At 38.2% G+C, this 26,157-nt stretch overlaps 8 protein-coding genes across 8 annotated transcripts in view; 7 read left to right on the top strand and 1 right to left on the bottom strand.

Annotated features, from left to right (window-relative positions):
• Positions 1 to 59: 59 nt before the first annotated feature.
• On the top strand, positions 60 to 394 carry CBG25344 (the record flags this gene model as incomplete). Its single annotated transcript, XM_045239814.1, has 3 exons — positions 60 to 131; positions 184 to 254; positions 301 to 394. 3 exons carry the CDS (start codon positions 60 to 62, stop codon positions 392 to 394), a joined length of 237 nt encoding a protein of 78 aa, XP_045099299.1.
• A 1,944-nt stretch (positions 395 to 2,338) lies between these two features.
• Cbr-daf-8 lies at positions 2,339 to 8,279 on the bottom strand (the record flags this gene model as incomplete). The annotated part of the gene is made up of 9 exons (XM_045239809.1): positions 2,339 to 2,434; positions 2,968 to 3,002; positions 3,499 to 3,692; positions 4,018 to 4,048; positions 4,169 to 4,452; positions 4,500 to 4,832; positions 4,878 to 5,050; positions 5,104 to 5,586; positions 8,151 to 8,279. 9 exons carry the CDS (start codon positions 8,277 to 8,279, stop codon positions 2,339 to 2,341), a joined length of 1,758 nt encoding a protein of 585 aa, XP_045094892.1.
• Positions 8,280 to 13,383: 5,104 nt separating this feature from the next.
• Cbr-ran-4 lies at positions 13,384 to 14,206 on the top strand (the record flags this gene model as incomplete). The annotated part of the gene is made up of 4 exons (XM_002639994.1): positions 13,384 to 13,480; positions 13,530 to 13,621; positions 13,668 to 13,766; positions 14,093 to 14,206. The coding sequence occupies 4 exons, from the start codon at positions 13,384 to 13,386 to the stop codon at positions 14,204 to 14,206; spliced, it is 402 nt and encodes a 133-aa protein (XP_002640040.1).
• Positions 14,207 to 14,509: 303 nt separating this feature from the next.
• CBG12511 lies at positions 14,510 to 15,113 on the top strand (the record flags this gene model as incomplete). Its single annotated transcript, XM_045239800.1, has 2 exons — positions 14,510 to 14,878; positions 14,928 to 15,113. The coding sequence occupies 2 exons, from the start codon at positions 14,510 to 14,512 to the stop codon at positions 15,111 to 15,113; spliced, it is 555 nt and encodes a 184-aa protein (XP_045094891.1).
• A 211-nt stretch (positions 15,114 to 15,324) lies between these two features.
• On the top strand, positions 15,325 to 17,726 carry CBG12510 (the record flags this gene model as incomplete). Its single annotated transcript, XM_045239795.1, has 10 exons — positions 15,325 to 15,456; positions 15,503 to 15,703; positions 15,752 to 15,944; positions 15,995 to 16,127; positions 16,174 to 16,346; positions 16,391 to 16,725; positions 16,773 to 16,969; positions 17,014 to 17,139; positions 17,207 to 17,364; positions 17,413 to 17,726. The coding sequence occupies 10 exons, from the start codon at positions 15,325 to 15,327 to the stop codon at positions 17,724 to 17,726; spliced, it is 1,962 nt and encodes a 653-aa protein (XP_045094890.1).
• A 261-nt stretch (positions 17,727 to 17,987) lies between these two features.
• On the top strand, positions 17,988 to 19,620 carry CBG12509 (the record flags this gene model as incomplete). Its single annotated transcript, XM_002639991.1, has 7 exons — positions 17,988 to 18,094; positions 18,159 to 18,276; positions 18,321 to 18,418; positions 18,464 to 18,851; positions 18,931 to 19,061; positions 19,106 to 19,311; positions 19,358 to 19,620. The coding sequence occupies 7 exons, from the start codon at positions 17,988 to 17,990 to the stop codon at positions 19,618 to 19,620; spliced, it is 1,311 nt and encodes a 436-aa protein (XP_002640037.1).
• Positions 19,621 to 19,847: 227 nt separating this feature from the next.
• CBG12508 lies at positions 19,848 to 22,022 on the top strand (the record flags this gene model as incomplete). The annotated part of the gene is made up of 6 exons (XM_045239785.1): positions 19,848 to 20,046; positions 20,266 to 20,375; positions 20,424 to 20,810; positions 20,857 to 21,170; positions 21,216 to 21,782; positions 21,830 to 22,022. The coding sequence occupies 6 exons, from the start codon at positions 19,848 to 19,850 to the stop codon at positions 22,020 to 22,022; spliced, it is 1,770 nt and encodes a 589-aa protein (XP_045094889.1).
• A 1,446-nt stretch (positions 22,023 to 23,468) lies between these two features.
• The window catches only part of Cbr-snrp-27, a gene marked incomplete at both ends in the record, with an annotated part of 3,951 nt that continues 1,262 nt past the window's right edge, over positions 23,469 to 26,157 (top strand). Inside the window, 6 exons of the mRNA XM_002639989.2 lie at positions 23,469 to 23,509; positions 23,552 to 23,671; positions 23,715 to 24,421; positions 24,468 to 24,666; positions 24,785 to 24,903; positions 24,948 to 25,223. Coding sequence (XP_002640035.2) covers positions 23,469 to 23,509; positions 23,552 to 23,671; positions 23,715 to 24,421; positions 24,468 to 24,666; positions 24,785 to 24,903; positions 24,948 to 25,223 — 1,462 coding nt within the window. The remainder of the gene's footprint in view (positions 23,510 to 23,551; positions 23,672 to 23,714; positions 24,422 to 24,467; positions 24,667 to 24,784; positions 24,904 to 24,947; positions 25,224 to 26,157) is intronic.

Genomic DNA, 26,157 nt, shown 5'->3' with positions numbered 1-26,157 from the left:
GCAAGGAAGCAATTGATAGCGAGAAGAAGACTTACAGTTTTTGTGGCACAGTAGAATACATGGCTCCAGAAGTTATCAATCGACGAGGGCATTCGATGGCTGCTGATTTCTGGTCGTTAGGTGTTTTGATGGTACGACCCTCTAGTCATTTTTATTTGAAACACTGTAAAATCCTTCTTACAGTTCGAGATGCTGACTGGACACTTACCATTCCAAGGACGAGATAGAAACGATACTATGAATCAAATCCTCAAGTTTGTTTGAATTATTTCGACACGACTGAAAATTAACGATTTGCAGAGCAAAACTCTCGATGCCACATTTCTTGACTCAAGAAGCGCAATCACTGCTTCGTGCTCTTTTCAAACGGAATTCCCATAATTCGTTCTATTAGAGGTTTTACGGTATTTCTGTTATATTTTTTGAAAAAACACGTTGCTCCTAAAAACTTAACGGTCCATCTTTTGGGAGATTCAAAAGATTCACGTGGCTCCCAAAAATTTTTGAAATTTCAGTACTTTGATGTGAAAATTAAAACTTTTGAAATTCACTACTTGTTATATAGTTATCTGAAAGTCAAGCAACAGTGGAAGCATCAGTTTTCTGAGCAAATAAGCGAAATAGATCACAGCAATATCCGCGCTCATCCTTGTATAATTCATCTAACATCATCTCGCTTCATTTCATAAATCTGGAGGCGTACAGTTACTTATGGGGTTATTATTCTGGCACAAAAAATCGGAGCTGTGGAAAAATACACCGGAGGTCGTGGCCGAAGAGACCACAATGACAACTACAGTGACCTGATGTTTTTTTTTTTTTAAATTTTCAAGATTCATTGTCTCGTTTGTCGATTTTTATCATTTTTTCCCCCAAACAAGTCGGAAAAATATAATTTTCGGTAGGGAAAAAATCGAATGAAAGCGCACTAAAATTTGGAAAATTAATAAAATATTTTCAGGTTACTGTAGTTGCCAAGGCCTACGGCTACATCCGCCGCCGTTTCTTTTCCACAGCGTCTTCATGCTAAACATAAATTGAATTTCCAGATTCGGATTTTTACTTTTAGCTCGAATAAACAGGTGTTTATACAGCTGCGTTATAGGTTTCACGAGTTCTTGTAGAGCTAAACAAGTAGTCAAAGTTTTTTTTATTTTCTGTTTTCATTAGAACTTAGAACCGAACTTTTAGTAATGACTATCATGATAATGAAGGTAATTTATGTAATTCTAAGGATGGCGAAAGAAAAATTGTATGAAACTGGGTATTGAACAACTTGGTAGCAATCGGATAACTTTCCAATCAACCTGGCATAGAACCTATCAATACGCTTCCCCATTTGTCTTTTGTTGTGCGAAAAAATTGCGGAAGAATCGGATATGAGACCGAACTCCTTTCTGTTAGGATGCTCCTTTTGTCCGATTCTCCCATTTTTCGTTTCGCCGGGGTTCCGTCGCAGCGACGCCTACATTCTCAACAACGAGAAATAATTCATGAGACAGTGAGAAAGAAGGAAATTTGAAAAAAGAGAAGATCTTTAATATTTTTACAATAGACCTAATTCCGTATAAATCGCATTTTTTGAGAATGTTCATTAATTTTCGAATTTCGAACTAGAGATTTCAAGCGCAACACCGTTTATAAACGATGCAAAAATGCAAATTTTGAACGGAGAAACAAAAGCAAACATTGAAGTATTTTTTTCCCTTCGTTTCGTTCGCTTCAATCTTCCGTTTCCTATTTTATTTCCCGATACAAACGAGGCCGATAAAATGCCTCTCTTCCACAAAGAAAAAAGAAAAAAGTGCGTATTGAGGCAGCTATTTATGAAAAATCAGAAATGCGAGGAGCGCGAGACTAATTTGAATGTTAGAAGCATCGGATGGATGGGAAGCACAGGAAGTTTCGAATTATAAAATTGTAACAACTAGCTGACAAATGACACTCTCAACATATGACTAACTAATTCAGCGATGTTGGATAATAAAGTCGGAGATTTTATTGAAAAAAAAAAATGGACGAAGAGTAGTTATTTTTGCAAAGCTTTTTAGCTGTTGGCAAAATTATAAAATGCTCCAATGAGCTAGAACGGAAACAAAAACCTAAATGAATTCTCCGAAAGACAATTTTTGCACAGCGAGGAGGACACAGCCGGGAGAAAGCGGGCCCGGGAATACGATTAATTTTGGGGTTTTCGAAGGAGAAACGACAAATTTAAGCATTTTTTACGAACAAGGACACATTTCTTCATATAGAGAAAAAGAAATCGAGAACAAGGAAGAATTACGGAAAGAAATTTCGGAAAAAAATCGGAAAAAACTCTCCCGCCGATTCAGATTCAAATCGCGCGCCTTGGAAGTACTGTAGCGATTAGTGGAGTTTGGCACCTCGCGCCTTTGAAATAACCACAGTAACCAAAAATGTTTGGTTTTTTCTGGATTGCTTTTCGACAAATCGTGTGTTGAGAATCAAAAAACAAATCGGGAAATTTAGTTTTTCAAATTCTGAGAAATTCACGAAATGACATAATGATGCTGTAGCTAGCCGAATGAAATAATGATACTGTAGCATAAGATATCCTTATCATAATCCCTCAACAAGCTTTCCTTATCATAAAATCAAAAACGAATGAATGAAAAATAACTATCTGGCTCTCTTAAATATACACTCATTGAATTTGAGAAAAGCTTGGAAATACAATCATACTAGAAAAATAGAAGTATGACTATTTGAAATTCAAATTTAGAGAAAAAGGAACTGGTGACTAAAAAAAAAGCTTGAAGAGCCACCACCACTACATCGATCCTCCTTTTCCTCGCCCCGGTGATGGAAACGGCTCTTCTTCTGAAAAAAAAGGAGCCAAATGAGAGAGTACTTGAATTACTGAGAGACGCCAGTGGAAGGAGAGTAAACGCGAAGAAGTGGATAAAAGCAACGTACGCCTCGAGGAAGGAAAAACGAGAAGACGTGGAGTGGAAGGGAGGGAAAAAAGCTCAAAAGAGCTCAGGCAAAACCAATTTAGTAATGTGTGTGTGTGCGCTTTTTTGTTTTGTTTGACTCTTTGTCCTTTTTTCTCAAACGCATAGTGCTCAGAGATGCCAGTGTTTCTTGAATATCTAATTTGAATTTATTCCAGAAAGGAGACCACTGAAAGTTCTTCCAAAATCTTTCCAATTTGTTATAAAGTTGCTCCTGTCCTATTCTGCATATCCTCAATATCTGAAACACCTATAAAAAAGTCATCGAAAATGTATTATTCATTTCAACTGCATTACAAAAAACATTTAAAGAAAAGACATTGTGATACAATATTGAGATGGTTCACGACACAAGAAAAAGTTGAAGTTTGAAGAAACTAATGAATTACAGAGTAGAATCAAATAGGGCAGGTTCAAGAGAATAAATAAACGAAGAAGGGACATTTAAGTAGGAAGATGGAATGATGAACTGGATGGAGAAAAGGAAAAAGTTAGGCTGGAAGAGAGGGATGATCAAGACTCATGTTCGAGAATCGCAATATATAGCAGGAGCACCCATACAGTTGAGAACATTGTCGATCCAAGCCATGGGATTGTGCAGATACAGTTGGAACCAGACTGGTGAGCTCAGCACCGTAGAACGATGGTACTTTACTCCCCAGCCCTCGGACATGGCAACCCGAATCGTGCAAAGTTTGTTGAGGCTGGACACATCTGAAAAAAAAAATATTTGTAGAAACAGTAATGATGAAAAGAATTCATATCAAAATGTTTTAAAGTATTATTCTGGTACAAAAATTCGGGGCTGTGGAAGAGAAACACCGGTTGCCGTGGATGAAGGTTCTACAACTACAACTACAGTAACCTAAAATTTTTTGTTTTTCGTTTCTCGCTTTTCGTGGGTTCTCAATCATTTTTTCACTATCAAAATGTTTACTTTTTTGGGAAAAAATTACAGAAAACGAAAAATTAATCCGGAAAATAAAGATTTCTTTAAGGTTACGGTAGTTGTCGTCGTGGGACCTTCGACCACCCCGGCGTTTCTCTTCCACATCTCCAATTTTTTTGGGCTAGAATAATAGTTGAAAAAACGTTTTTGATTTTTGTTGAAGATTCAAAAAGACCCTCTCACATTGATTACATAAAAGGCGAATTTGTACTAATCTCGTTTATCACAATCTTTCACCAACCTTGGTAAGTTTTCTGAGCTGCTAGGGCTAAGCTTTTCGAAAACTGTGCCAGATCAAAGATCTTCATTGTTCCCCCTGGTCGAACTTTCGTGACTGTATTTGGTCTGAACTTCCGGCTGAGATTCGAACTGACGGATTGAACGAATACACCAACTGCACTCAAGTTCTCCAGGAAGACCTCTCCAGCCAGAAGATACAAACGAATTCCCTTTTGCATTTCATTCCGAACCACAGAAATATTTTGACGGCGAGTCAAACTGTTGTAAAACCCAATAGAAAAGCGACTGGAAAAGATTTTTTTAAGAGTTTTTCAGAGAATTTGGAAATTTACGTTGGTGTTCCACTTGATGTATATCCATCAATGAGAGCATGTTGACCACTGAAAACGGCAGCTGCTTGAATAGCACCTTCTTCGTAGTATGCCAATCCAAGCCATTGTGTATTTTCCTCATATTCGACGTAAGCATGTGTTTCCACATTGTGGGCAAACTCGGCAATCTCGGAAGGTGCTGATCGGAACAATGGTGGTATTTCCATTGGAGTATTTGGTTGGTTCGTTTCATTGCTGGTCGATTCCTCATTCTTCTTTTTCTCCTCTACACCTTCCATATCTTCATCTTCTCCATATCCGTCGTTGACATAGGCACGAGGCGTTGGAGCATTACTAGAAAACTAAGATTATAAGGAATCAAAAGATTTTCAAAACCACCTTCCACCAGGGGAGTCACTGCCGCATCTGTAATACTCCAGCTCCTCTTCTCCTTCGATATCCATGGAAGACATTCTTTGAGGAGATGGTACTGGAGTTGACTCATCTTCTTCCTGTTCCTCTTGTTCCATTTGTTCCATTGTCAGCGTGTCACCTTTATTTTTGAAGAATGCCTGAAATCAAGTATGTGTGATGAATAAGAGAGCATCGCTTCATATTTACTAACCCCGAGTTCGTCTCCTTCCAATGTAACATTGCTAATTGGCACATCAACTTCTTCATCAACAAGAATGTTTTCCATGAGCTCTTGTTCATTGAATGGAAATCTCATTCGAATTGGTGGTGCTCCATAATCGAGTCCTCTGGTTACCATAATAGGTGGCATTTTTTCCTTTTTTGGTATCAAGAAATTATAGTGATATGGATTCAGGCATACTATTTCTCCACGAGCAACATATTTGTGTCTACAACTACGGATATTTGTGATTTGACGCTCGTCCTTGAGGCATGAGAATCGAAATAATCTCAAGTTGAACAATCCGACCCTTCCGTAGGTCTCTGGAAGCTTCGCATTCCGTGCCGGTACACAAGATGTCTTTCGGGCGATGGGACCTTGAGTGATGGCTTTATAAAAAAGGTCCTGATTTTTTATATTTTCTATTATTCTCCAAACGTGAATAACTGCGCGGCCGTTCCATTCGTCGGTGTTCTGAAAAGATCCATTAGATAACCAACAGTAACCAAGAAATTTAGAAGAACAACTCTTCAGAATTCTAACAATAATTATCGTAAATCCTGTAATAGAATCAATTTGCTTCAGAAAGAAGTGTCATTCTATTTTATGACCTCTTTTATCGCGGATACATAGTTTTAACTGCAAGTAATCAGCAACCATAATGAAATTGACAAAGCTTCGAAAGATTAAAAACAAAAAAAATCTGGAACAGATTCTATCACAAGATCAACGGTATTACAAATCATAAAGTTAAACCTAGGAAGCTCATTTTATTGCGAATAGTGTTTTTTTTCAAATTATGCATAGTCCAAAAAATTGTAGCATTTTGGTATTCCTTATATATAAAACGCCAGAGGCGTTTGTCCGTCTCGATGTCAATCTGTCAACTTTTGAAAAACTTGAAAAAATATAGATTTACGTGACCGGGATTGAATCGTGCCGAAGGCGCACCAGCTTGCTGCTTTCAAATAATCAGTTAAACTAATATTTAAAAACTGCAAGTAGGTATTTCTTCTAATAGAAGTCAACCCGAACCGTCAAGTTTGAGCTCAATTATCTCATTTCCTGTGAAAGATATCAAAAAGTTATAAACTGATGAATTATTTGTCATAATATCACCAATACTTTATCAGGTGACACATTTTTTATGTCTTTCACAGGAATCAAGATAAATGAGCTCAAAATTGTCAGTTTGCGAAGGCTTCTATTAGAAAATACGACACTCTTATTTTAAAGAAAACGGGAGTTTGATTTATGTAGTTGGTAATTTTTTGTATGAACTAACCCAAATGCGAAAAGCACAATATCTAATGAGATTATTGTTCACAAAAAATTATAATTCAAAACTGCAGTTCTATTTTAATTTGTTATGCTGCTTGAACATTCTCAGAACAATCCATCAACTCATAACTGCCGTAAACACACTAATAAAAGGACACTCTCTACTTGCACCTTGAGCCCATATATCGCTTTCTGTAACAAATATCAAAAAGTTATCAACTAACAAAATGTTTATTTTAATATCAAAAACACTGTGTCAGTTTACCAGTTTTTGAGAATTTTAACAGGAAGCAAGATAAATTGGCTCAAAAAGTTAGGGGGCCTTCTATCAGAGTTTTATTTTTGAGTCTGAATTAGTTATATTTTTGAAACGATCAAAAATTCAGTATTAGGTTGGCGGGAAAGTCTTTGTCACTCTGTTTGTTTAATCACTGTTCTCGTATATGGAGGCTGTGTATGATATCGACTCTAGTGAATAACAAGGTGATAAGAACCTTCCATATAAACAAGTCCCCATCTCCTTCCCTGCTCCTCATCTGTAATTGAAACGATATGTTTGTTCCCACTGCTATTCACATCAGACATGTTTTGATTTACCTCTTCCTATCTCACACCACGATGAAGGATTCGGAAACTTTCTTGAAGAATGTGTACAACACACATGCCCCTCACTACAATACTATTCGCAATTGGTTCCATCGTTTCGAAAAAGATGACTTCTCGCTCGATGAAAAGGATCGCTCTGGGAGACCCCGTGAGTTGGATTTGGACAAGCTGAAGCACGCATTGCAATCGGATCCATTTCAATCTAGCCGTGAACTAGCTGTCACATTCGGAGTTCACCATAGCACAGTCCTTGAAGGTTTGAAGTCTCTTGGAATGAGAAAACTTTTTGGTCGATTCATACCTCATCACCTGACTCAAGCCAACCTTGACCGCCGAGTCGACGATTCGATTACTCTTCTCACTCTCCACGCGGGCGATCGATGGCTGGACCGGCTAATAACCGGAGATGAGAAGTGGGTCTTCTACGATAATCACCACAGGAAATCCCAGCGGGTTGGAGAAGGAGAGAGCCCACAGGATGTCCCAAAACCCGACCTTCATCCGAAAAAAGTTATGCTCTCTGTGTGGTGGGGAGTGGACGGCCCCATCTACTGGGAACTTCTGCCCGAGGGCAAAACAATAACTGGAGACCTCTACACTACTCAACTACGAAACCTCAAGAAAGCAGTCGACCGTTCGGCCCTGAAAGACAAGAAAGTGTACTATCAACATGATAACGCTCGCCCACATGTTTCGAAACAAGTGAAGCAGGAGCTGATGGGATATGGATGGAATGTTCTCCCTCACCCCCCGTATTCTCCTGATCTTGCTCCTTCCGACTATTGGTTATTTGGCGATATGACACGTGCCTTCGAAGGAAGAAGCTTCAATTCCCGTGGAGCGGTCGAAGCGGCACTCAAACAATACTTTGCCTCACGCCCGGCTGGATTCTACCGCAATGGAATCCATAAATTGAGAGAACGTTGGAGACATGTTGTTGATAATGATGGACAATATAATTAATTATTCGGTTATTTTTTCTTTGAGAAATAAACTATTGAAAAAGTGACAAAGACTTTCCCGCCAACCTAATAATTTTCTAACTAATCAGTGTCTATATTTCTATAATTGCTACAACAGTCGAGTAAGCTCTTTTTTTTGTGTTATTTGTAACTCAAAGATATTTTTAGGTTTTTTTTCAAAAAACTTACGTCTCCAAGGGTACATGAAGTTTCCGGCACGACCAATCTTGCCATGGTTTGGATTCTGGGATCTGCCATCTCAAGATACAAATCCTTCGCAACTGGTGCCCCATTGGCTCTGGAAGATGGACCAGCCATTGTTTTTCTGAAAATGTATTTATGAGTTAAAACTTCTTTAGGAATCATCAAGAATTAAAAGAAACGAATTGAAAGATGTTGTCCTCGAAAAAGACTTCCGAAGAAAAAAATGGAACGTAATTTAGAAAGGTTTCAGAAAAGTTTTTGGGCAATTGAAAATAGAATAAAGAACTTAGAATAAAGAATTTTCATCAAATTTCTCATTCAGTAAAAATTTGGTCCGTCAACCGCCTGTCATCGAACGGTCAGCGCCCTTCGACTGTCATTAAGCAGTTGTTCAACAACTTAAATTTTGAATTGGTTCGATGTGAGAAAAAATTGCTTATATCATCATTCTATGATTTTATGGAAGCAAATATAGTTTTCAGGCAAATTTGCAATCTTAACTTTCAAGTCGGTTTTATAAAAAGGTTCCAATTTTCCGTCAACGGCACGTCGACGACCCGTCAGTTCTCCTTCTGCGGCCAACTAGCAGTCATGAAAATGAAAAACAATTTTCCAAAACTAGCAAATTTTTTTCAATCAGGAAAGTAAATCAAACAACTGAAAAAAATCAAAGAAATACAATGCAACCTTATGGTCAAAATGGGAAGAAAAACCAAAAACCATACTTGTAACGGGCCGGGCTTTTTCCGGAATTTCGGAGGCCCGGCCCGTCATTTCACTAGTTTCGAAATTTTCAAAAAACACATAAGGGGGGACCCTTATGTGATTTTTTTCGACCAAAAAATTTTTTTTCGATCTTTTTTGATCAGACAGACAAACAATCCGAAATACGAAAAAAAAAATGGAAAAAATTATATTGAGAGCTCAAAATTTGGCTCAAAAATACAGAATTTTTGACACCGGGCCTTCCGGGCCGGGCCTTGAAAATTTCCTCAAGCCCGGCCCGGGCTTTGGCGGGCCGGCCCGGAATTTTACAAGTATGCCAAAAACAAAATTGACCGTTTTCTGAGATGTCGAAAAGAGATAAAAGACGAAGATGGTTTGACCTTGGCTGAGGCTCACGTTTCTCTACTATCTCAAATAAGTTTAAAACGGATATCAAATAGAACCAATTCAATTAGATAGCAAAAACAGGAATATCAATGTCTTCTGCGCTTTAACTTCAAATTAGAGAATGTCTTTTTGTTTGAAGTTCAGAGTTGAGAGTCATTCTAATTCTCAAAGTACAGTAATCTCTAGATCTCGTGAGTTGTTTTGATAAACTGTGCCGTATTCACATCTTGAACCGAAAAGATTACTGTAGGATGATACAATACGTTCAATAAGGATAGGACCCCCCCTCGATTTTGAGGGTTCCGGAAAAAATAAAAATGATATGAAAAATCTGTGAACGCCATTCGATTTAGAATACAAAATAACCCCCGGGAACAAATTTTCATGTCTCTTGAACTTTCTGTACTCGAGTTATACCCAAATGTCACTTTTGTCAACGTTCAATAAGGATAGGACCTACAAATGAACTTTTTTTCGTTGGAAATTGTTAAAATAGTCTCAAAATAGCCTATTTTGAAAGTTTAGATAAAAATCGATTCCTCTCATCGAGTTTTTGAAAAAATAATTTTCGGACATTTTCGTCATTTATTGGGTTTTTGAAATAAATCGCGGATAACTTTGCTCCTGGGTAAACTTTTGAGCTGAAATTAGTTGGAAACATGTTTCGAATTATCATGATCATGTTGTGAGTGTTCAAGGCACTTTTGAGCTATGGTGGCTCAAAATTGAGCTCGAGTTTTGTACTGATATGCCCAATTGCCCAATATGCCCAATTGGAAAATTTTCAAATCTGTCTAAAATGTTCGAACGGTGTTCTAAGTGATTAAAATCGATATCAAAAGTGTTATTTTGTACAGAAAAATAAGTTAACACAGTAAAATCTAGATTTTCAACAAAAATCAGAATCACCGAACTTCAAGGTCAATTTCGGAAATTTCGATCCATGTTAAATTACAAAAACGGCTCAAAACAGCATAACAACTCTCAGTAGACAATTCAGACTACTGCAGCATTATTTTCTATAAGTTTCAGCTCAAAATTTTACCCGGGAGCAAAGTTATCCTTGATTTATTCCAAAAACCAAAAGATGACAAAAATGTCCGAAAATAATTTTTTCTAAAACTTGATGAGAGGGATCAATTTTTGTCTGAACTTTCAAAATAGGCTATTTTGAGACTATTTTAACAATTTCCAACGAAAAAAAGTTCACATTTGTACCCTAAAATTTTTGTGGTTTTTCATTTTCTAGGGTGGTCCTATCCTTATTGAACGGTTACAAAAGTGACATTTAATAACTCGAGTACAGAAAGTGCAAGAGGCATGAAAATTTGTTCCCGGGGTTATTTTGTATTCTAAATCGAATGGCGTTCACAGATTTTTCATATCATTTTCACTTTTCCCGGAACCCTTAAAATCGAGGGGGGCTCTTATTGAATGCACTGTATGAATAGATGTGGAATATAATTAATGTTTTTACTAAAAGGAAATCTTGAAAAGATTATAAAACTTGTGTTATGTTTTCAGAGTATACCGTAAAAGATCTTATTGAACGCCATCCGATATTTCCTCTAAAATATACCCTCCTAGACGTCAACTTCAAGCTCATAGTCAGTTATCTCTGTTCCTTTAGAAGATATCAAAAATTGGTTCTTTAATAAAATGTTGGGGATATTATGATGAATAATTTATCAGTTGACAAATGTTTTATATCTTTTACAGGAATCGAGAATTGAGCTCAAAGTTGATAACTTCTGTGGAATTCTATTAGAGAAAGAACGGAATTATAAATTTAATTTTTGTAAAAGATATCAGTCATTTGCAAACAATTAGAGTTTTTATGATACCATAAAAATTATTTTACCAGTTTTCAGAATTCTATACATCTTATAGAAATCCAAACAGTTGAGCTCACAGTGAAAGTATAGGGTTGCTTTCTCTTTAATTGTTTACGGTATAACGTAGATAATGAATGAACCATCTTAAAATATCCGCTACCTTCTTCCTTTAAATCGAGTAGGTATCACGTACCCCCATTTTCGACATTTCGTAGAAATTTTGTAGAAATTTTTTTGAAGAATCGTAACTAGGTCAATTCCGGTCCGTTTTGGCTGATTTTTTTTTCAATCGTTAGAAAATCTCTATGGCTACCCGGTTGCTAAAAATCTCTATGGCTACCCGGTTGCGCCTAGCGGAGTCGGCCGTAGGCCGAGGACGCTAGTCATCATTCTTATAATAAATAAATGAAGTTTCGTCTCTTTGTTTCTCTGTCAGTTTGTCCACAAATTTCGAAAATCTTGAAAATTAATATTATTTGACGTGACATTTAAAGAAGAGTGAGTCGCGAAGCGACGAACAGTAGAAGAAAAAGGTTAATTCCAGCTGTTTGAAGCGCCGGCGGCGCGGCAAACAGGCTGGTATATGTATATATATATATAATCCAAGGAAGAAACATTCCATTACAAACTATTAGACTACGAAAAAAAATCTTAATCAAAATTCCCAGATTAATAATTCAAAACAGATATGCCTTATACTGAAAACAAACTAATCACTCCAAAAAAGTCTAGTCAAAATAATAGCTCATATTTATATTCATGAAACGGGTTTTTTGAAAAGTGGTGTTCAGCAATCAGATCCAATGATTTGATCTTTGAATATATTTGAGGGGAGACAATTGAGTGATCCATCTTCAAAGCATTTTTTGACTATGTATTCTGACCTAACTTGAAAATACTCTATGGTTGATGACTTAGGATTAGGATAATTAAAAACGTTTGGAAAAAGTTCTAGAAAGTTTTTAAAAATGGAATTTTGAAGCAAAGTATGGTGATTCTTTTTCAAGCTTACCTAGTCAGAACAAAAAAGGAGGAAAAAAGAAAAGTTCGAGGCAATATTTGTCTCGTGATTACATGAAGAAACCAATATGTTGTTTGAGAGAGCGGATTATGTATTAAATGTTCTTCAATTGGAATGACTAGTTTCATACATACCTACTTTCCAAAAACAAAGAAAATGGTTTTCTCTATTTAATAATCTCAGCAAAACGCAATATAAAAAAAAATGTATTATCATAGTTCAAGAGCTCCAAAGAGGGTAATATACATTTTCCTAAAACTTCCATATCATCTTTCTGGGAAACATAATTCAGTTTTTAAACACACTATTTCAATTAAAATCGAACCCAATTGGTACAAAAGGGGATTCGTATTCTTTTTTCATCATTTTTGTTCTGCTTGATGAACACTTTCGTAACTATGGTAACAAAAGAAGGATTGATTTGTGACAAGGGGTTATAAAAAAGCTTCGAATTGAATATAAAAGGTCACATTATTGAACCACATACATCTGTCCAGACTAGATTCTGTTTTTTCTTATTAGTTCTATGTGGAGAAGGAGAAGAAAAGGTAGAAGGATATAAAAGAAAGGAAATTTTTTGGGAAAGGTTTCTTATTATGGGAAAGTTTTCTTATTATAGAATAGGAACAATTTCAGGGTCTCATTTTTGGATAAGTGTGACTTGAATAAGAATAAGAATGCGAGTGTATATTGTTCTTCACCAGCCTTATATTCTATTTTGGCGAGCTAAGAGTGAGGTTGGCAGATCCAAACAGCCATTTTTCTCATCGTCTCTTGTGTTCCCGTAGGCAACGATGCCACATAACCTTCTCTGCCACTCTCTCGGTTTTGTATGCTCTCTCATTGATCTAACAGCAAACGCGCTCCGCTGAATAATGCTACAAAATTTTCCCCGCGCGCTGTCTTTTTTTGCCGTTCAGTTTTCTGTTCAAATACCCAAAAAATCATGGTTTTAGTCAATTTCGAATTTTTCTTTTCGAAATCCATAGAGTGGTGGCGTCCTGATGCTTTTACTATATAACAACATGATGAAAACGAGAAAATACGAAATTTCTTTCTAGTTCTAGTATTGTTTCTAGTTTATGAAAACCCAAATTTTTTTCATCGATCGCAAACTTGAATAGTTTGGAAAGTATATCATTGTTGTCTTCAAACTCTTTTTTTACAATCTTCATACGGTTATTTTTAGGAACGATTTTACTTTCTTATCTGACTATCCCTATTTTAGCAATTTTCACATTTTGCAGCGATGAGTTTCAACCAGGACTACGCTAACGTCGCCAATGCCTTCATCGGTCACTACTACTCCTTGTTCGACGTTCCAGATGGAGCTGCACGAGCTCAAGGTAAAATTATTATATCTGGAAGAGTGTCGAAATGCTTTCGAATTCTCAGGCCTTTCTGATTTATATGATCCGGATAACTCTTACATGACTTTCGAGGGACAGCAAGCCAGAGGACGTGCAGCGATTCTCGAAAAGTTCACTGTGAGCAGGATACATACTTGAATATAGAAATTTGTATATTCTTCAGACTCTTGGGTTCACGACAATTCAACGGGCCATCACTGTCATCGACTCTCAACCGCTCTACGATGGGTCGATTCAAGTTATGGTTCTCGGACAACTCAAGGTATAGCTTAATAGCTTAAAGTGGGGGGGGGGGGACAGGAGATTTTTCGGAAGTTTTTTGGAGTTAGGGTATGCATTCTACCGTGACGGTGTACAACGCTTAATGTTGCGTACAGCTGTCGTCCTCGCCTTTATGTGTGCAATCGGGTGGCCGCTTTCTCCTTGCCCGCGTGGCTCAGTCGGTAGCGGCGCCGCACCCTCAATCCTCGCTCCCGCAAGTTCAACTCCTCGAGGGGCATATTTAAGAGGAGTTTCGAGAACATTATTTGTTTCATGTCTCCCCACTTTTAATCAGTCTAGAGAAAACTATTATATTCTTGTTTTCAGACCGACGAAGATCCAATCAACCCGTTCTCTCAAGTCTTCATTCTCCGCCCGAACAACCAAGGATCATTCTTCATCGGAAACGAAATTTTCCGGCTCTCATTGCATAACAACTAATTGCTCTTCTACCAGTTGAACTCCAATTATTCATTTTCTCATATTACAATTTTGCACACTTTTCGTCAAAAACTACTTTTCCTGATTCTTCCATTTTTTTTCCAATCGGTGTTCGTTCCTCTTTTTTCGTGGTTTCGTTTTGTGAATTCAAACTATCCCGTAAGCTTGTCATGAAACCAAAATGAAGTTTTAGTATCATTGATTGTTACTATTGTATTTTATATCCTATCGGTTGTTCACTCTCCGCTTCTACATGAAAAAACCTCTACGACATTAGTTGTTCTAATGATTAGCTGATTTCAGATGGTTAAGCAAGCTACTAAAGGACAAAAAGAAATCTATGAGGAAAATCAGAAAACAGTTACCACATATAGTGTGGCCAGTACTGTCAGCATGGCAGTTTACTACTCTTCTTGTATGTTTCTCAGTCAATGTTCATCATCGGACTACATTTTCTTCGCTCTATCTGCTTTGATTCAAATCGCAGCGATACTTTTCATGAAGTCCTTAGCCAGTAAGTATATTTCGAAATTCTTTTTTATTCATAAATACGTCACAGAGGCAAGACTAGACGAGAAGGGGCATGTCCTTGATGCAGGTGCAGATTTGAACGATCCAGAAGCCTTTGGAGAGTATTGCAAAGATGCTATAATTCTGACGGTCATCACTCAGGTCGGATTTAATTCTCGCTAAAGCGTTCATTCTATCTCTGAAATTCCAGGTTGTTTCTCTTTACTCGACTTACGGTTTCCTTCTCCTTCTCGCGTTCCCAGCAGCTGCCACTTATAAATTCGTCATGGGATTCCTCTTTCCATGGTTAACAGCAGGATCGGATTCGGAAGACGTCGATGATAAGAAACAAAAGAAGATGGATAGAAGAAGAGAGAAGGTTACCTACAGACGTTGATGTGCTGTCTTTTCTATCTCAACGAATGCCTTTCACTGCATCTAAGTCAATTTTTTACCTAATTTATTGCATTCCTAATATAAATAAATGTTATTGTTTTAATTTTACATTACCCTATCGGATAGCTCAAGAAACGATTATCATGGTCAATTAACCCTTCTTATTTTGACGATTTGAGAGAACACCGCATTCGCTAACTGTTGTTTCAGGAATGTTCCAACAATACAGGCAGTCTCCTGCAGAAACGTCTCCTGTAGACGATGTTGTTGCAATTTGCCGAGAGATTAGTTCCAATATTATTTCAACTGAACGGAATGTTTCTGTCGCAAAGATGATTATTCATGTAAACGAGATGAATTACGAAAAGTTCGAACTTTGCAATTTTTCAGAGACTTTTTCGCAACCCCCATATCGATCTCTGTTCCATTCTTCCTCCATTGATTCCACAGCATTATCAAGATTCCCCATATGCTCACATTCAATCTCTTGTAAACGGAAACTCCTTGTTCTTCGAAACTGTTCTTGAGGACGATCAATTGTGTACGGACCTATGGGACAGTATTCTGAATCAATGTGATGTTTCTGCTGCGGTAATTTTGAGTCCGACTATTCCGCTGTTGATTAACAAATATTTTCAGCCAACTGATCCAGCAAAGGATTCAGTTTTGTTCTCGGCTGTTTCTCAATACGTCACCAGAATGTTGCCTTGTGACGAGTCAACTTCCACATCCATGTCAGTTCCACACCCGCCGAAAACAACGCATCAAACTATTCGAACACCACTTCAACTGTTCCGGGCAGATTCTCCACTTGTCAATCGAATTAGTATTGGTACGGATCGCTATTATAAAATCTTTATCAAAGCCTTTCTGAAGTTTCAGAAGATCGCAGTCAAATGATGTCCGTGTCTAATGTCAGTTTTCAACCTCGCCTGGTTCAGAACTTCTGCGGCTTCATCACCAAGTCTTGTACAACTGCCCAGTTTACAAACGCCAACAAGTTGCTCTTGATTCGGTAATTGCTATAAAACATCTGAAAACAAATCAATTTTCTTTTTCAGATTTCTTCTAAAACAGTTCCACGTCTTCTGTCAATTTAACACCGGTGATCCCGAAGTCGATAACTGGAAACTAGATCTGATGACGTCTGCTCCATTCAAAATGCCACTCTTTGATTTCTTCAAAAGCTCCATCACACAAGTACCAACCAGTACTGTCTTCCGAGACATTATTAGTAAGTATTCCTAACGAAAATTTTTCAGTATTTTGTATTTCTAGTGTGCTGGCTGACTTATGCCCGTCCATGGCGCTATCATAATATGTCTGATCCATCTGACTTCCCACCTGCTGCTAAATACAGACAATTCTTTGAGCAGAACGTCGAGTTTTATGAAATAATTCTTGGGAAGGTCATCAAAAGGTTCTCGGCATTCGAAATTGGCGAAGAACTGATTCCATCCTTGCGGGCTGTAGTCGAATTTTCCTGGAAAGAACCCCAAACTCTACTGCTCCGTCATATTCAGCTGGACATTCAGCCACATTGCCTCGAGCTATTAGAACATATGCAAGTCGTTGTTAGATTGAACATGGCTACAATTCGACAGGAACAGGAAGTTGGATAAAATGAAATGGCCAATCAAATGGTTTATTTTTGTTTCAGGCACATTCTGGCTTCTGGAATATGTTGTTTCATAGTGGGGAATCCATGAAAGTCCAATCATGCCAACGGATTTGTAATGACCTCTTAGCACTCATGAAGGACAGCGATTCGTATGTTGGAACTCATTTGGTGCAGGAAATGGATGTGACTGATGTACCCGGCACATCAAATCAAGCATTCAATGGATCCACAGAAAAGTAAGAAAATGACAATAACATTCACCAGTAATTGTCTTCATTAGATGCACATCTCTTCTCAATGAGACTCCGAAATCTGGCCTTGGGATTCCTGATCATTTCATCGACGCTCCATCGAATCATATGCTTCTCACTCCAATTGGGCAACGACAAGTTTTGAATCGCGAAAGGTTTGTATATTAGTTTCATATCATCAGTATACTGTATACATCTCTGTATACATCTCTCAATTTTTAGACGTTTCGATTTCTCGAAATGTGCCAAAGACGATCCTAAAGGACCGATTAGAAGTTACGAACTCGGCCTCGCTGTTCGATTCACAACGGCTTTAGCTCAGAAACTCAATGAGTTTTCTCTCGTGAAAAGTATCGGATCACACTACTCGGAGCGAACTTGTAACTTACAGAAATATTTATTTAATTAATTCATGTTATGCTTTCCAGTGATCGGATCAATTGTGCGCAAAGTTATGTACCCACCAGTCCCAAATCTTGATCCGAATGCAACGGTTCCAGCCTATTCAGCTAGGATTGTAAGGTCTCCTCCTTTACTCCGTCTCAGGGTTCGTGGACCGTTTACATGTATATTCATTGAAATCAAGATTTTTCAGTACTTTGCCAGCTATCAGTCCATTTTCCTCATCATCTGGTTTATGATGGCTATGAATTACGGATTCGTCTTCGCGCTGGTTTCAATAATCCTTATCGCTCTGTTCATCACTACAGTTTGCCTCGTAGAACTTGATTCTGTGTCTTAATCACTATGATCTCGATTTCTCATATCATTCACTATTCTACGATTTCTGTTCTGAGCGTTTTTTCATTTTTCCTTGTTTTTCTTTTTGTTTTCTGGTAATCAATCATGCATCTTTTTAACCAAAATTCTACCACTTTTCGTCATTGTACAGTAATAAACCGTAATATGGAATTATGTTATTGAGAATGATAACGCTTTCTTCCTATGCTAACGATACCTAAATTTCTCAGTGGTCGATCCACTATCCTTCTCAAGATTTCAGATGGGAAAGCTAGAAGACGTTGAAGCAGAAAAGAAGGTTTGGGAGAGTGACGACGCTTGGGAGCTTCGGAGAGCGTTCATGTTGGCACACTATGACGACTATCCAAAGTTGGTGTCTTTCTTCATCTTACACATAAACCCTAAACTTTTTTTAAAAGTTGTTTTTTTTCAGAATTCAATTACAATGTCTCTCTCAGCTATTCATCAATGTGAAACTGCTTGGCTGCGAGTATTCCGAATCTCTAATGCAAAAAATTCAAACCATGGGCGCTGGAATTGCCGCATCAAAAGTTAGTAGTGATCACTAAATTTCACACTTTAAGTTTTTATTCAGGATCGTACAAAGTCTGGAAACTACGTAAAAGCATCTGTAGCGAAGAAGAGACAAGCAGTGAAGCCTTCCGATTTGGAAGGAGCATCGGAGGAAGCCAAGTGAGCGTCTGGGCAAAGCAAATTTTTCTAAACACTAAAATTCAGATGCCCGAAAATTGAAAAGTCTCCCGAACCGGCTAACAGTGAAGCATTCAATGAAAGACTCGAACAGTTGAAATCTTCATTGGCCCAGGTAACTTATGGTGAAAAATGGAGTCGAATAATAAAACGTCACTCTCCAATTGAATTCTACCCTTTAAAACGTTCTACGAGGCTCGTACCAGAGATGTCCGGATTCTGGATTCCCTATTCCGAATTCCGTCCTTTTTTTTCATTCCGGATTCCAGATTTCGGATTCCCAAAAATTAGTTTCATTCCGTATTCGGGATTCCTAATTCCGGGAAATTTTTATTTGTCCGGATTCCGGATTCCGAGAAAATTGTTTTATTCCGTTTCTCAAAAAAGTCATTCCGGACATCTCTGGCTCGAACATGTATGCTACGAGCTATGCACTGAGAAATAGAGTGTCATACTACTAAATTAGATAGTTTAACACCGATTTTGTTTTACAGACTCCACATCATTTAACTGGCGAGCAAATGATAAAAGCGGCGACGAACGCCTGTATGATGAAGTGGTACGTCAAGAAGGTCAATCAGAAAGTCGAAATTCACATTGATCGCTTTGTGGCATTCAGGCATACGTTGGTTGGAGTCAACATTGTCTTCCTACAGTATTTTTTTTCAGATTCTCTCAATATTGTGTAGATGTGAACGATTGTGCAATCAACGCACTGATCGAAAGTATTCTGTCATGTAATATGGCCGTGAACGACGATGGAGATGAAATTCGGTTCAACGGAGTGCCGGCAGATGAATGCTACGCGAAATCTGTCGAACGACGGCTTCTGAAAATCAAATCTGGAATTGCAGGCGGTGCACATAATCTTAAAGGTATGATCTTGTCTTCCTCTTCTTATCATTCATAAGAAGCATTTAGGTCTCTCCACTCAGCTAGAATCAGTGAATATGTCATTGATTCAAAACGCTAAAAAACTGGAAGGATGGTCGCAGCAATTAGATCTCGTCACAGCTGACCTTCTTATTGGATCTCGTATTCTTTCGAGCACGGAGTGTACAAAACCAGCAATGGCCTCGATTGCTGACGAAATGAGTTCGCAAGTGTGTCAACTCATTTTGGAAGGCACCATCAACGTTGTCAATTCGATTAAATCTCACAGCTCTCTCGAATTTCAAGTTTGAGATGTTCCTAATTTATCTCGTCATTCCGTTAACTCTATTCCGTTTCCTACAATTCGATTGCTTTCTCTAGCTTGTTTCTTCTCGCTATTCAATGAGCTAAACTTGAAACCTATTGTCAAATAAATCCATTCAGACCTGATTCTATTTTTATATGATTTGAAATGTTATGATTCATATACAGTATCTCAATGGCACACGAGTTTGTGGAATTCAATGTTTTTTTCCAGATGTCTTTGGCATTCAGAACCCTATCCTTTGGTATCAAAAAAGGCCCTCCGCAAAAGAAGAAGCTCAATAATGATTCTAAGGAATTATCCACAATCACAGAAGACTCGTTTCGAAAATTCGATGAACTTCGAGAGAAAATGATAGGAAAAGTTGAAACGAAACAGAAGAAGAAAGTAGTTAAGAAAGTTTCGAAGCAAGGTAAAATTATTATTCATGAGGGTGACATTTTTCATAATTTTGAACCTCTCAGAGATGTCCGGAATTCTTATTCTTGATTCCGGGTTTTTTCGTCCGTATTCCGAAAAATTAACATTTGAAAAATTGCTAAATTAAAACAATGAAACATTTTATGCTCATGAACCCAATTAGAAGAATATGAGCTAAATGTATCGAATAGTTGAAATAGTGTATTTTCAGCATCCATTCAAATTCTATCATCAAGAAAACGTGGATATGATTCGGAGAATGATTCTGAAAGTGAAGCGGAAGAAGCAGTTGGTGATGTAGAGAAGAAAATGCAGAAATTGGTACTAATAAACTCTTCTACATGTTCCTGATGTTATAACCCTTTGCAGCTGGACGACATCCGACGGACGAATCGAATTTTCACTTGGGGATATCAACTTCCGGACATCTTTCTTCGTTTCAACGATTCCAGTTTATCACCATCCTTATTGACTCATCTTAGTGAGAATGATATCCGACAACCATCACCAATTCAGATGCAGGCCATTCCTTTTATGATGGGAAGAAAGAATATTCTTGCTAGTGCTCCAACCGGTTTGTGTCTCTCTGAGAGGGCAACTGTTTCATTTTTTAATTTTGAAGGATCTGGAAAGACATTAGCGTTTGCTCTCCCAGTAATTGATGAGATTTTGGGTTTGAAGCGACGTGCAGATTATTCAAAATCCTCAAAACTTCTCGCTATTGTTTTGGAACCTACAAGAGAACTCGCAGCACAGGTATTATTCATTTTCCTTGACTCCTTGCTCATTTCTCAAATTTCAGACATATACCGAGTTTGTTAAGTATTGTTCCGGAACTTCCATCTCTGTTGCTAATTTCAGTGGAGAAGAAACAGATATCACTCATGCTGATATTCTAGTTTCCACCCCAAATCGCATTGTTTTTCATCTTGACAAGATCGATACTTCTCTTTTGAGATGGCTTGTGGTTGATGAATCAGATCGCTTGTTCGAAGTCATTGAAGGCCAAGAAAAGTGTTTCCGAAATCAGTTGGGTGCCATCTACAAAGCATGCGACGCGAAATGTACTCGTGTAGCATTTTTCAGCGCCACATTCTCCCATGAAGTTGAGAAATGGTAGATAATGTATCTCATTGTTTTGCCGTATAGCAATTTTTCCAGGTGTAAAGACAATATCGAGAATATTGGAATGGTTTGTGTTGGTGAAAGAAATTCCTCCAACACAAGTGTAAAACAAGAGCTGACCTACTGTGGAACTGAGGATGGAAAGAAGGTTGCAATCCGGAATTTGCTTCGAACTGCATTTCGTCCACCGGCTTTGGTTTTTGTTCAAAGTAAAGATCGAGCTGTACAATTAGTGAAGTTGTTATCTGCAATCGATTCGAATCTCAAAGTTGATTCGATTAACAGTGGTAAAAGCGACAAAGAGAGAGATGACACAATGGAAAGATTCCGTAACGGAGAAATTTGGGTTCTTGTATGTACAGAATTGCTCGGCAGAGGTCTTGATTTATCCGATGTTGGGCTTGTGATTAATTACGACTTGCCAACTTCTATCATCAGTTACATTCACCGAGTTGGAAGAACTGGTCGAGCAGGAAAAACTGGACACGCTGTTACCTACTTCACCGATACTGACATGAAATATATCAAGTCCATCGCGACAGTAATTCGCCAATCTGGCTTTGACGTCCCTGAATACTTGATGGAGATGAAGAAAGTTTCAAGGTGAAAATTTCACTTTATATACTTATGTGCACACTTGTTGTTTTCAGAGACAGAAAAAAAGAAATGCTGAAGCGAGCTCCGAAACGCCAAAAGATTGCTACGGTTATAGAGCAAGTCCGGAAACAGAAAATGGCAAAGGCTGCATATGAGAAAAAAGAAAAACTCGAAGCAGGTAGCAGTTCTGTGAAAGTTTCAAAGTCAAAAAAGAAGATGAGAAAGATGACCAAGAGCAAAGTTTGAGCTGTTCTAAAGTTTTTTTTTGTTTGATTTAATTTAAATGATTTTTTAATTGTTGTTGTTGTTGATATTGTTGTCTTGAGAATAAAGTTTACAAAGCAAAGTTTCCTCCGATATATCACAGACATAAAAACACCAGAAAATCTCGGAAAAAGAAGGAAAGGTCTGATAAAAAAAATGAGAAATATGATTCATTTGAATACGCATTGTCGTAATTCGGAAAACTGTCACGCACAACACTTGGTGCTTATTTTCTTACATTTTTGAATCTAATGTATAACCTAATTATCATCGGCTAAGTCACTATCTCAGCACTTTCAATTTAGGAAACAGCGGCGAAGCGGTGGCGAAACTCTGGCGGAACTAAGTTGTCACACTGTTTCCTAAGTTTTGGAGATGCCCTCGAGCGCGCTTGCCCGCCCCTTTTCTTTGCATTTCGACTTTATTCCATTGAAAAAAAAACACAAAATCAAGTAGAATGACTAAAAAAAGATTTATTGAAATTTTAATGAAAGTTCAATTATTTAGCAGCCTGTTGATCGGACTACAGCTCTTTGCGGCATAATTCTGTTCGAACTTTCCATCTCCCACAATCAATCATTTGTCTTCTTCCTCTGAAAAACATAAAATTAGCGTAAATAGGGTTAATATCACCTACATCTTCATTTGATGGGACGTTATCAAGCAATATATGCGCGCTTCGAAATCTTCAGACAAAGTATGGCATCAAAGTGACTTGTAAAATCTCGACGTTTTTAAGGAAGACTCACTATATTTAGGGACATTTTGCTGGAAAAAGATAATATGAGTTACCAAATTACCGGTGTTGTTTAGCTACTTACACTTAGAAAACTTCTGCAGTATATAGAATATTCCATGAATTTTTTGACCAGACACGTTCCTTTCTCGGTAAAACCAAATTTTCGTATCCATATAAGTTTGAAATTTGCTCACTTCATTCAGAATCTTGGCATAAAATTACTCCAAACAATTCGTTTAGTCCTGCCATTTCCCGATAATATTAGAACGATTTCTAAATAGTTCTAATATTATTGGTAATTTCTTCTTACCTTTTTCGCATTCTTCTTTAAATATCTCTAAAACATAGTCCTCAAATTGATAAGCGAAATTAGCAAATATAAAACACCCCCGTTTTCTGAAAAAGCCCTTTTTCGCCGCTGTTTGAAAGTGCTGAGATGGCTTTAAAGACAAAAAGTTTTTTTTTGTAGCTCGTACCGTAACATTTCTTAAAGGCGCTTAGGTATTTTTTTCATATCGTTGCGATGTATTTTAGTGTTGCGCCTTTACAAAGTGATACGGTAGGTTCAAGATTTATGTGACAGGCGCTGTGATTTAATAGTGAATGAATTTTACTTTTTTTTATCTTTAAACACCCTGCCGCTACGAATTCTTCGTGCGAAGTCATAGTCGCTGCACAGTGACTTCGAAATGAATGCGAATATAGACGGGAACGCTTTGAAGAAAATAAGGTTATCAAAGAAAAAGTGACAAATTCGAATACAAAATTTCAGAGGACTGGACTACGCAACGAGTAAATTATTCTTTCGATGCATCTATCCGAAACCAATCGCAGGATACTGCGGTTTTGTTGGTACGCTTTCTGAAGTAACCGTCCATCTGTCACGACACATGTAGGTTTCCACACGTCTTCTAATACACTGCTTGTTAATTCAGGAAAATCCATGTATACACTTGCAATCTGTGCGGTAAAGAGATCTACGATCAAACGGAAATCTATACTCATAATACTACGGGCAACAGGTTTTGCGGCGCAGGACCAGAGCACATGATCGCGTATATTCCATCCAGGCATTCTTGTGTTGACGCCTGGAGAGGAAAAAATGTGTTCATTGTAATGGTTGAAAAAGAAGAATATGAGGAATACAAGGAAGCTCAAGAAAGAATGACGAGGGCCCAATCAACAAGTCGAAGAGTACCCGGAACACCCGGCTACGACGATGACTTGCTACCACCTATTCAGGAAGCTCCGCCCATGCGTTTATTTTCTCGAGCCATGTCTCGCGGTCCACCTTCAGAAGGATCATATCGTCGTCCTCAGTCGCGCGCGCTATCGCGAGTAGATATGAGTTCGGATCAGATGGGATATGGTGGCAGAAACTGGAATATCGGAAATTCATATTCCCAGCAAAATCAATCAAATTTCTCTTTTCGACGAGATGCTTCTCGCACAGGAGGCAACACCGACCCCATGGGTTCTCGAATGAATTACAATCGACCCTTGCCACAAATTTCAACGCCGCTCAGACCAAACTATTCCACTGGTCAAATGCGAGTTCCAGCGAATTTTAACTACCAGCCAAGACCTACTCCAACATTCCAATCTCGCTCCAAATCGTCTCATTATAGTCGATCACCGAAAGGTTTCTATTCACCCCACTGTATTCAGCATATACTTTTAAAACTCAGAATCCGAAAGACAATGTACAACGTCATCGGCAAATCGATCAAGATCGCGTGGGGGTTCTGGATGGGGTAGACCCCCATCACCGGATGTGGTAGATGTAACCCCGAACCGTTCTGAACCGACATCGAGCGAGGCGGAGCGCAACAGTCATAGAAGCCGTGCCAGTTCATCTATCAGAGAAGAAAATAATGATAGTGCTGGGTTAGTTGGGACCGCCGAGAAACTAGCGATTCTGTCGATTCTGTCGAAACAGCTTTCAAAAATCGAGCTTTCTTTCCGCGCTGTCTACATTATTTCAGAATGATAGATATTATTTCAGAACGCATTCGCTAGCGATCCAAAAACCGAGAGAGATGACTAGACATCGAAGAAGTTCAGTGAATTATCGTTCGCCAGCCCCATCCCGAGATTTTAGCTGCTCTGCTAAAGATCGCCAAGGTGATATTTATTTCTCAACGTTTTATTTCAGTTTTGATTTTTAGATATTGAACGAAATCAACAAAAGTTCCAAGTCGAAGCGAAAGGAACCACAAGAGTTCTACCCAACAGAAACCGTATGGCGGCTCTGATGGATCCCGATCCAACTCCAGCGAGATCTGAAATCCAAAGACAACGTGAAGCCCAGAGACAGGAAAGATTGGCCCAGCTCAGAGGAAACCAAGGAAGCGAATCTTCGGAACCATCGGGATCGGGTCCGCCCACAAAGAAAGTGAGTTTTCTCCTTTCGGCTGCATGGAGCATCCAACGAAACATTCCCAGTACGAAAATCGCTAACTTGCAGGCTCGCGAGTGAAGAAAATGTAAGACTTCAACAAGCCAAAGACCTGAGACGGTCAAGTATCTTAGAATATGCATCCTTTCACTATATCAAACAATTGTTCATCATTTCAAAGTTTTACTGTTATTATTTGTCTTTCTGTACTGCTTCCTGCTATTCAAATTCGAACAATTCATCACTATGATAAAATTATTTTCTTTATAATAAACTGTTCATGTCATCTTAAATATCTCGATGTCTTGGTCCAGACAAAAGTTTTTATTGAACTTTTATTAATATCTTTATGTTGATAGTTGTCAGATTTCAAAAATCTTTTGGATGGATTCGAATCTTTAGATGTAATATTTATCTGAGGAATTGTAATTATCATCGGTAGCTATAGTAACAGTTCGAATTGTGTTTTTTCCGGAACGTTTTTTTTTTTTGAAATTATTTATTTGTCTCTCGCACTTTGTCCGATAGAATGTACGTTCCTCTGAGTAGCGACTCGTCAGTTTAATTTAAAGTTTTCGCGTCTAGACCAATGGTAGTTTTACTGTAGCATTATGGTTTCTCGCGTTTGCGCGCATTTACAAGCCGTTCCAAAAAAACACTGCCTCCCGGCTCCTGACAATTTCCACCGGAATCTGCCGGGCCTACATTTTAGTGAACGCTGGCTGTTTCTTGTTTCGCACTTCTCGCAAAAGTTGAATTTTTTCCCGAACTGGTACAGATGAATTTCTTGCGAGAAGTGCGAAACGGGAAACATCCGCCGGTTTTTATGAACAATGATAAACACGCTGAGAACCCGGATGGAACTGTTTCGCAACTTGAAGCCAGCCAACTGTCCTCAGTTTCAGTGTGGTCTCATAATTTGCAGGACTGAGACCAAGGATTCTGGGTGGTTCACGCAGAAAGTGGAGACCCCGCAAATT

This window comes from Caenorhabditis briggsae, assembly GCF_000004555.2.
Source record: "Caenorhabditis briggsae complete genome, chrI, whole genome shotgun sequence".
Taxonomy (NCBI): domain Eukaryota; kingdom Metazoa; phylum Nematoda; class Chromadorea; order Rhabditida; family Rhabditidae; genus Caenorhabditis; species Caenorhabditis briggsae.
The sequence above is the reverse complement of the archived record's forward strand: the minus strand, read 5'-3'. Positions and strand labels throughout refer to the sequence as shown.